The sequence below is a fragment of the Haliotis cracherodii genome, unplaced genomic scaffold, assembly GCF_022045235.1.
Source record: "Haliotis cracherodii isolate W230 unplaced genomic scaffold, xgHalCrac1.p SCAF_5, whole genome shotgun sequence".
Classification (NCBI taxonomy): domain Eukaryota; kingdom Metazoa; phylum Mollusca; class Gastropoda; order Lepetellida; family Haliotidae; genus Haliotis; species Haliotis cracherodii.
Window position 1 is genome coordinate 20,576,397 of NW_027266308.1, and position 11,169 is coordinate 20,587,565.

General features: G+C 42.0%; 1 protein-coding gene and 1 pseudogene across 1 annotated transcript in view; one reads left to right on the top strand and one right to left on the bottom strand.

Annotated features, from left to right (window-relative positions):
• The window catches only part of LOC139442517 (uncharacterized), a 32,987-nt gene extending 31,586 nt beyond the window's left edge, over positions 1-1,401 (top strand). Inside the window, exon 17 of the mRNA XM_071223333.1 lies at positions 543-1,401. Within this exon, the coding sequence (XP_071079434.1) occupies positions 543-866 (324 nt within the window). The 3' untranslated portion in view covers positions 867-1,401. The remainder of the gene's footprint in view (positions 1-542) is intronic.
• A 3,516-nt stretch (positions 1,402-4,917) lies between these two features.
• On the bottom strand, positions 4,918-6,280 carry LOC139443580 (uncharacterized; annotated as a pseudogene).
• Positions 6,281-11,169: the final 4,889 nt, after the last annotated feature.

The window sequence follows — 11,169 nt, forward strand, 5'->3', positions numbered from 1 at the left end:
CCGTGACATCACTTCCTCTAGTCACGTGGGAGCTGTGTGACAGGGTTGGCCTCTCAGCTAGTTGAAACAACTTCTTCAAGCAAAGACCCTCACACAGCTCTTTTCTCTGTCAAGAACAAGCAGCAATATGCATTGAGGGGTATTGCAGGATAAGTATACAAATATAAAATATATCTAGGATTTTACTAATTTTATTATATTATACATTTATATAACACACCTGATGTGGTTTAGTTGTTACCCAACCAGTGCATCATATGCAGTTATCATTCCCAACTCCCTGGGGTGTTTTAACATCCACCTCACATATTGGGTACCCATTCCCTGCTGGGTGAACAGAGGCATATTTGAACTAAGTCACTTGCCCAGGGTGACGCCACACATTTTGACACTTGTGTTTTGCGTGTATGTATTCATGTTTTCACCATCTGGTCATCTACAATCGGATGAGTGGGTTCTTTTTTATCTGCTTGAATCAATGGTATTGTAACATATAATTATCCAAGGTTTTCTGGCATGAAAGTCTTGTATTTTTGTTTCAGATGGCAGCAGTCAATTCCAACACTCTCACTCTGGTGTCGAAACTCCAGAAACTTCAGCTATTGGAGTGGGGTGTGATTGTCAACTCTGACATGTGTGCCCCCGATCCCCCCTCCGACCATGACCGACAGGCCATGTGGATCCCCTTCTATCCCTCCAACTATGTGGAACTGCAGAAGCAGCCTGAAGCCCCCACTGTCCCCATCAACCGACTCAGCCTCATCCAGTTGACTGAGAGCCTGGCAGACTGTCTGCCGCATACAGACATCAAGGTCAAGAAGATCAAGTCTCAGGTCAAGGTGAATGGCTGGGCTAATGACTCATAGCGAAAGATCGAGAACTTTCTCATCCAGTAGAACAAATTCATCAACAAACCACTGGCCATAAGCTGCTTGTAGAATGCATACATCTACAGGTTTTGCGACTTGGTGAACAAGGACGAAAAATAATTCCTTGCAGATGTATTCATCAGCTTGTATTCTCTAAGGCAAGAGCATTCTCCATGTTGTCTGAGCAGGGTTATTCTTTTCATCATTTTTGGAATCTTGATATTTTTATGACAGTGAAACATTAGTTTGTTCTTTTATTTGAAATCATTAGGGAAGATGTTTTATCATGTTTATGTGGTTATAATTTATTTTGTTAAAGAAGTTGAAATCTCAGTAAACACCATGTTGGGATCAGGACTGGGCATTTTCTTACAAACTAGTCAGCAGATCAGGAGTACCGTACTTGATGCATGTGTACAGAATAGTTTTCCTACATTTTGCTTCACTTTAATGCAGTGAATGCTTCATAATGTGTCATTTAAAGTAACAGTGTGTAGCTATATATGTTCAAACAAGTTATGAGTTTTACAATGAAATAGACAAAGTGACATAATCTTTTGATACAGTGGAATGGATATATGTTCAATAAACATTTTTAATAAGTGCAATGTGCTTATAAATATGATCTATACATAGAAGTAATGTTATATTAATATAGAAGATGAAGATATATTTTTAAGGGGCAATCCTAGGTTATTCTATAGCTGACCAAAAGTAGGTAATGATGTATTTCAGTAAAATATTGTGATCACACAAGTACATATGACAAGCCATTAGGCATGGCATGAAACTATGTCTTCTGTCATTGAAGTGAAGTCCTGCATACAAGATATAAGGGATGAGTAAAGGAATGATTTGAATACCATTATTCAGTTGGCTAAGGCTTGAAACTGTTAAAGCCATGTTGTCCTTGTGTACGTCCCATGGACTCTTGAGCTGCTTGTTGTTGAGTACCCTGTGCACCTACCCTCGTCTCCATCAGCAGTCCTCTATTCACTGCATTCCCATGTAAGGCAGTTAGGAGATAGGAAGCTTGTCACACACAGGACTGGCATAGGCCGATGTCGTTATCATGAACTAATCGTATGGAAAAGACCATGATGATACATGTACAATAAGGTAAAAATAAGTGTTTCTTTTTTTTAGCTTGTCAAGAAATGAGATAATTAGTTTGGTTCCTTTCAATGACTGGCTTATCTTTAGTGAAGGGCATCCAATTTGCTCTCATATCTTGAAAAAAAGATTTATCTGAATGGTGATGGAGCTAGAATGGGGCTCCCAGTTAGGTCCAGGAAACCGGAAACATACACATATTGTTTTGGCATAAATAGTGCTCCAAATTTGTGTGAATGAACTTAAAGTATTTTGTGCAACTACTTCCAAATGCCTAAAGAAGTATTATAAATTGTCTTTCATGAAATGGGTAGTGTATGCCGAATGGAAAAATCCATAAAAAAGATAATATAGTTTCAGAATATGGATGACGGGTGCACTTGGCCCACATTTGTTAGCGTGAAGTGACTTGCTGAAGAGTGGGTTGTGTTTGTCTGGAGGAATGTGCACTGACATACCACAGGCCCCTGAAGCAGGATAGTGATATAACTGAAACACTGGACCCATATATATAGACAAGGTGCGTCACTCCCCATCTTGGCCGAAGTTGAAATTGGCTGTATCGTTTAAATTAAATGGAAATATATGCATGTCATGTTCACAATACGTCCCCAACTCCCTCCACATACAGCCTGCATGCCACAAACCTTCATTTTTGGCAATTTATTACCTATATCGGGTGAGTTTATCGAAATACTGGCTCTGTGGCGGCTGTGGGTCACGAAAGTATACAAAATATCTCCGTACTCAATGGCCTCAAGCGCTCTGATTGGTAAATATCCCCATGTGCATTTGTTATGGTTGGAGCGCGAGTAAATCAAAGCACTTGACGCAATTGAGCGCAGAGATTATTTGTTTACTTCCGTGGCCCACAGCCGCGACTGAGCCAGTATTTCGATAAACTCACCCGATATAGGTAATAAATTGCCAAAAATGAAGGTTTGTGGCATGCAGGCTGTATGTGGAGGGAGTTGGGGACGTATTGTGAACATGACATGCATATATTTCCATTTAATTTAAACGATACAGCCGATTTCAACTTTGGCCAAGATGGCATGTGACGTACCTTGTCTATATTATATGAGTCCAGTGTTTCAGTTGTATCACTATCCTGCTTCAGGGGCCTGCGTGATATACATGGTGCTGTTTCTTTGTAGTCAGACAGTTCTGCTATGTTTTCATTGTGCATACTACATGGCATTTCTACCTTTCAAATCATTTAAGGATTCTGAAATGACCCATTTTAATGAGTTGTGTGATAAAAATTATTCAGAGGGCATCCTTACCCTCTACCTGAAACCTACAGTCAAAGGTAACAATTCATTAATCTTGTTGGTTCATTTGTTCTTTGTTCATAATACCAGAGACCATGCAGTATATGGTCTCTGATAGTACAGTGGTAATAACCTTCATCATATCATTGTATATTTCATCTGCACTTGTATATAGCCTTTTTAAGAAATGTACACTATTCATCTAGTGCTCTATGACACCTGTGAACTTTGTTACAAAGATCAAATTGGACATTACTCATTATGCAATAAATAATGTTTATGATAGCTACGTGTCTGTATGGTGTTTATTTGGATGCCTCTGGAGGATTATATGTCCTACACAACTACCTGCATGGCTCCAGCACTGATTGTTTACTATGGTATACACAAATTCCTCTAATGTTCCTGAAAGGGATAGTTCAGTATCAGTACCATCTGCAAGAGGAGAGCTTCTGCCATAATCCACATCATAGGGTTGCCTGGAGCAAACTGGACCCAAGAGCTTTAATCATTGACTCGTGACACCGAAGCCATGTTTCCAATTCCCCACATGGGTACATGAAGCCTATTTCGGGTGTCCTCCACAGTGATGTTGCTGTATTAACGCTAAAAGCAGCATAACTCATTTATGTGTATCACACAATTCAGCTTACTAGGCTTGAGACCTGTGAAAATCCGGGTTAGAATAGGTCTTTAGCAACTCATTCTTGTTGTAACGGGCGACCAACGGGATGGGTTGTCAGGTTCGCCAACTTTGTTGATCTATGTCATCGTATCCCAAATGCGTGGATTGTTGCTAATGATGTCATTCACTGGACTGTCTGGTCCAGACTCAATTATTTACAAACTGCCGTCATATAGCTGGAATATTACTGAGTGCCGCGTTAAATTACAAACAAGAATAAATACCTACTAGGCTTCAGGTGACCTTATTGGCTGGTGTGAATAGTTTCTGTGATGAGCCATGACAAGGCAAGCAGTGGCCCTATTGATGTAGCCGGTCTGTGTCTCACTGTCACAACCACCAACCTGCCCTTTCTAGGTGAGATCTAACAAGAAGGCTACCAGGATAAAGTTTGCTTTCAACATCTTGGATTCACCATATGGATAATAATTCATAACTTTATTAATTTGAATCTTGGAACAAAAAAAACAAATTGTCATTTGCTTGTAAAATCATTTATATTCCACTTCACTGAGGATGTTAGTTGTTAAAACATGGAAGTGTAAAATAACAATAAAAAGTATGTGTTTAATATAAGCTTGACAATAGTCTTCATTTATCCCATCTAGACACTGGTTCAATAAACGTTCCTAGTTCCATGCTCAACTGCTGGTGCAGTAGGTGTATAGCAAAGCCATTTCTATTTACTATTTAGCCAGTTTGACTGGTATTTGTTCTCCTCTGAGACATTTATGCCATATAATGGTGCTGAGCTTCCCTTTGCTTTTGTAAGGGAGCAAAGACTGTTCAAGCACTGTGATGAACGCATTTTTCTGTCTTAAAAAGGCATTTGACATAATGCTGCGATTAGTATCTTTAAAACAGCAGATAATGATATAGCCTCATCTATTTCACTGCCCAGCAGGAGGTAGCGGTGCTCTGTTACTCAGGGCGTCAGTCAGTGTCTGGAGTAGCTCTGACCAGCTGCTGCCCTTGTCTAGTTTGGCTGGACCAGGAACCCTGTAAGGCAGTATCTGGTCCCCCCTCCCAGCTGACTCCTGTAGTAGGCCGCCACGCCATCCAGGGAGATGAATGTCAACAGAGACGACTTTCCCTCGGAACATGTGCGGCCTGTAACGTCCTTGGCGTGGGAGTCGAAGACCACGACACCACCTTCGGGGTTCTTGAAAATGGTGGAACTGACACCACCGGATGTCAGCAAGCAGCCGGCAGATCCGGCACTAACACAGCTGCTGACGGCGTCATCTAAATCCCTCAGACGCTTATCGGGCATACCGCATTCCGTCAGCTGGCGTCTGAGGGAGGACAGACAGGTCAGGTCAGGGTGAATGAAACCCTGGTACTCAAGGTTTCTCTTACACTTGACCCCCCAAATGCCATGCGTGTCCTTTGGCTGAGACGGCATCTCATCCGCAGCTAGGTGGCCATTGCAGGGTGCCCATCTGCCCATCTCGGCCAACAGACAGGCGTGGAGCTTGTCTCCGAGGAAGAGAATCCTGTCCATGATGGTTGGGTTCCACAATCCCACGGGAAGAAACCCTGATGTCAAAATGGTAGTTAAGGCCATCGAAGTGCACTGTGAACCAGGATGCTTCGATCTGAAAAATACATTAGACAACGGTAAGAGCTATTCAGCTGCGAATCTTGCGTTAAGATGACAGGCATAGTCAGAAACCTTAAGTAATGTGTATGTATAAGTTATTGCAGATCTGTTGCAAGTGTTCTGATGTTCTGATGTTCTGTTGTTCTGTTGTTCTTGAAAACACACTCCATTGTACTTACGGCTTCCATTCCCTGGGCAGCTTAGACGGGTGATGACTGGCCAATACTGACTTTTGGCACTGAGGGAATGTATCTGCCATTGTTGTTCGTGCCTCTGTGGCCGACTTGGACGACCTCGAAAAAAGGTCTTCATGGCTTGTCTGTGTGTGGCCTGATCGGGAGGGGACCAAGGGGTGGTTGCCAGTCCCCTCGCATGGACACATCCGAAACTGTAAACGCTCATATACTGATCAAAACTTGGCCAGAACATCTTCTTCAGATCTAAAACCCGTCTGAAACAAATGGTACTTTTATTGTCTGTGATGTCTTCAGACGATCTGAGCGCTTCGTATTTGCTTATATAAACAAACTTTCACAGGGTAACCAATTCAATTTGTGATGTCAACAAAGAAATAGTAAATCTGTGATTACATTACTTTGTTCTCTTTTATCGTTAACACAGGGATACAATGTACTTACTCTGTCTCCGTTTCTGTATTGGTCTTTGTTTGTGTGGTGTTTACAGATACGGTGTCCTTAGTCTCAGTCTCCTTCTCGAACCTGAAAATACACAGAAAACCCGTTTATTGTGTTGTCAAGTTCCAGACAAGTTGCACATTTTCTATGTCATGACACCATGTCTCACACTAACTAACCGAAAGGCAGTTTAGACGTCATCAGATATCACATGTCATTGTTTTGACTCAAATGATTAAAATGGTTTGCGTCAGTACAGATGAAAACAACGTTTACATATCTTGGAAGCGGAGCACTGTACCTTAATTATATTTGACACAGTTACAACATGTACAACATGTACAACCTGTATGTGTCCTGCACGAGTCAATATCAACAATGTACCATTAAACAGTTCTATTGGTTTATCATAATAGTTTTAGCTTCCATGTGAAAGTTATCACTCTGAGATACGACAGTCCATTAAATTGCCAGTACTAATTTTCAAGCTTGACCCCGATGAACTCACACATCTCTCTGGACGATGGGTGCGGCTTGAAGATACTCCTCCTCCCCATGGCCCTAGAAAAACATGTTTCATCGTATGTAAAGTTTAATTAACAAAATGATGCTGTTATGAAGACAGTATTTCCATCTCAAAATCAAGTTCCTTCTTAATGTTTTTTGTGGAGAAGAAGATGTAGAAGTAGGAAGAACAAGAAAACATGAAACATGTTATGGAAACTTCGTTACAAGGAGTAAAGAAGTTGTTATCCATAAAGGTTTTATGTCTTGAAGAAAACGTGATAATTTTCCTTACCGCGGAGATTTTCTAGTCCAAATAGAAGCATTTATACACGGTTGCACATATCTATTTTATCGCATGTTATCGAAAATGAACGACCAATAAACAATGAAATCGGGTGCGCGTGTACGATCTTGCGTGTACGTGTGCGTGTGCGTGTTTCTGATGTTCTCAAAGCCAAAAAAGTATTGACATTTCGATAATCGGAGAAAATATGTCCTCTTACCTTGTTTGTTTTTCTGGAGCTCTGGACTAAAAGAAATAGCTTCATATATAATATATATGAGAGTGATTCTCAAAATCCGTTACAATTTCACCGCCTATACATTTGCAAACTCAGTTCTTCATATTGCCATTTTTCAGCTTATGAACTTGTAATAAATGATGCAAAGCTTAATCTTTCTCCATTTCGCTTTTGTAACATTTAAAAAATACCATGAGAAAACAAATATGCCATTGCCGTTCCATAATTTTAAACTAAATTGTATAATAAAAATAATCACAATCAATTTTTTACAACCTTTTCTTCAAAACAGATTTTGCCTATGATTAAAATGTGCATTTATCTGGTTTCACTGTTTGGCCAAATAAAGCTGATATCTCTTTACGTAGGAATAGGTTTGTGTTTTTGTGTGAGCTGTTAACTTAAATTATAGAGGAAATGGAAACAGAAACTAGAACTGGTATTTGTTTACATTTATACATCACCACAGGATGTCCCATATAGCATTTTGTGTGACAGACCCATATACGGTATGTTGTATAACAGTCCCATATAGCATTTTGTGTGAGAGCCCCATATACGGCATGTTGTATAACAGTCCCATATAGCATTTTGTGTGAGAGCCCCATATACGGCATGTTGTATAACAGTCCCATATAGCCTTTAGTGTGAGGGCCCCATATACGGCATGTTGTATAACAGTCCCATATAGCCTTTAGTGTGAGGGCCCGTTATATGGCATGTTGTGATAGTCCTATATAGCCTTTAGTGTGACAGCCCCATACATCGCACGTTGTACACCAGTCCTATATAGCCTTTAGTGTGACAGCCCCATATATGGCACGTTGTACACCAGTCCTATATAGCCTTTAGTGTGACAGCCCCATATATGCCTCGTTGTACACCAGTCCTATATAGCCTTTAGTGTGACAGTCCCATATATGGCACGTTGTACACCAGTCCTATATAGCCTTGAGTGTGACAGCCCCATATATGGCACGTTGTACACCAGTCCTATATAGCCTTTAGTGTGACAGCCCCATATATCGCACGTTGTACACCAGCCTTATATAGCCTTTAGTGTAACAGCCCCATATATCGCACGTTGTACACCAGTCCTATATAGCCTTTAGTGTGACAGCCCCATATATCGCACGTTGTACACCAGTCCTATATAGCCTTTAGTGTGACAGCCCCATATATGGCACGTTGTACACCAGTCCCATATAGCCTTTAGTGTGACAGTCCCATATATGGCACGTTGTACACCAGTCCTATATAGCCTTGAGTGTGACAGCCCCATATATGGCACGTTGTACACCAGTCCTATATAGCCTTTAGTGTGACAGCCCCATATATCGCACGTTGTACACCAGTCTTATATAGCCTTTAGTGTAACAGCCCCATATATCGCACGTTGTACACCAGTCCTATATAGCCTTTAGTGTGACAGCCCCATATATCGCACGTTGTACACCAGTCCTATATAGCCTTTAGTGTGACAGCCCCTTATATGGCACGTTGTACACCAGTCCTATGTACCATTTCCAGTGACGGTCCTCTATATGGCCTCGTTAGGGAGGTGCGGTTGATACATTAATGTTTATTTATAAAACATGTAACTCTGATGATTAGCTGACTTCATGCTTATGATGACATGGAGAATACAAGCACCTCAGTACATGGAGAACATTGCACTGTGGCAATTTGGGGGTGTCCTCCATAATTGTATGTTGTATTACAACTATTGAAAACGGAAGATACCCTGTACTCAACTGACAAGTCTTCACGTTTAGTTTCATTAACACGTTGTCGTTGTTGCCTTGGAAACTACAATGCAAACTCGCTATAATTGTGTGAAGAGTAAGCAGTTGCTAAGCAGCAGAAATACATATTGATATATAGTTTAAAATAACTGAGGAGTAGTAGAGGAATCCAGGATACAACCAAAGCCGCAAGTGAGTTTTACTCGGTGTATTCCTTTATTTCATAAGTCACAGCTCAGCATGAAATGGGTCAGTTTTAACTCCCTTCACAAATTTGACATTTCTGATTGTAACCAAAATTATTTTCTCATTAACAGAACAAAGAACTGCAACCCTTCTTAGTGTTCATACCCACTGCTCTTTCATTGTCTTCGTTGTGATAGGCGGCCAAGTTCATTATTTGTATTTAGAAATTGCTTAATATAATGTCCCCATACAACTACTCACTGGGCTACATGAAAACAAGTATTACATATATTAAGTTCTCTAAACGTAGCGCTTTTTTCTGGAAAAAAATATTTTCAGCTTTAGTGTCAAAATTATGATAAATATTGGCTGCAATGTATTCGTGCTTCAAGATCAAGGGATAAGTTATGTATACTGAACTGCAAAAGAAACGTCACCCCAAGTTACATTGCATGAAAAGTTGTCATTTAGATATCTGGTTAATTTTTGTCGAGGTTTCTAAAATTTAACATTACCTTGTCCGGAAAAATGAAATTTGATGATAAAAAACCCAGAGCAGATGACAGTAAAACCGATCGCCCAAACGTATCATGGCAACGGCCATGGTAACCCGATGCACGTCAGTTCCGTACAAATTGAATTGCACATGCGTTCCGCCATTTTTTGCCCTATAAAAATCCACCCAGATCACATAACATTCATTCGTTATTGAATTGCTACCACATGCCAAGATTGACAAGAAATCAGCGACACCAAGCCCTTGGACGATTGCAAGCTGGATAAACCGCCAGGCAAGTAGCCAGTGCAGTTCAAGTCCACGTAAGGAGGTGAGGTGAAATGGGGTTTAACGTCGCGTCCAAGATTATTGCACTTATATAGCGTGTGTGGCTGCTTGTACTAGTCCGGACTGATGCCGATTTATAGTGCTAGCACACTGAGATACCATGCCGCAGTTTAACATGAATACCTCACTCAGACACAGTATACTGACTCCGAGCCGACCAGTCCTTGCCCTTTAATGCCGAGCGCCAGACAGGGTAACAACAAGTACCATCTTTTAACGTCTTTTGGTACGATCGGGCGGGGATCGAACCCCGGACCTTCCGCTCTCCAGGCGGACGCTCTACCACTAGACCACGGAGGCGGTCTCCACGTAAGGACCATATATACAGGCTCCAGCAACGGAACCAGACCACCAACACTACAGATGACCGACCATTTAGTGGAAGACCAAGGGTCACCACACGACGTCAAGATCGTCAGATTGTGCGACAGCATCTTCGTTATCTCTTTGTTACTCCTGCGGAAACTGCTCGACATACTATGGGGACGCACCAGCGACACATTAGTGCGGACACCGTGCGTCGACGATTGACGAGCAGACCCCTCCACTGTCACAGGTCACACCGAGGACCCATTCTGACACCACGTCATCGCCGGGACCGTCTTCAGTGGGCAACACAGCACCAGCATTGACGCCACCAGCAGTGGAGAAAAGTCCTCTTCTCAGACGAGAGCCGTTACTGTATCTCCACAGCAGATGGCAAAGAGAGAGTCTGGCGACGCCGTGGTGAACGTTATTCGGATGCTTGTGTTGTTGAGAGAGACTCGTGAGGTGGTCCGAGCATACTGGTGTGGGGTGGAATTGGTCTTCCAGAACATCGGTCCAGGGAGAGGCAATGATGTCACAGCAGCTCGGTACTTTGATCAAGTCTTGAGACCACACGCCATACCTCGCCGCAGCCTCGTCGCCGCAACCACGAGTTTCAGCATGATAACGCCCGTCCCCACACTGCGAGAGCAACAAGAGACTTCCTCTGGCAGAATGGCATCAGAACCATGCAGTGGCCTGCCCTCTGTTCCGATTTCAATCCCATTGAGCACCTGTGGGACGAGATTCAAAGACGGCTGAATGCACACCTCGGCAAGTGGCGACTCAGCATAACACCGCTGCCACAGGCCAATTTGCATATCACGTGACCTGAACTTTTCTCTTGTTTGCAAACAAACGCGCCTTTTCAGAAATCAGAA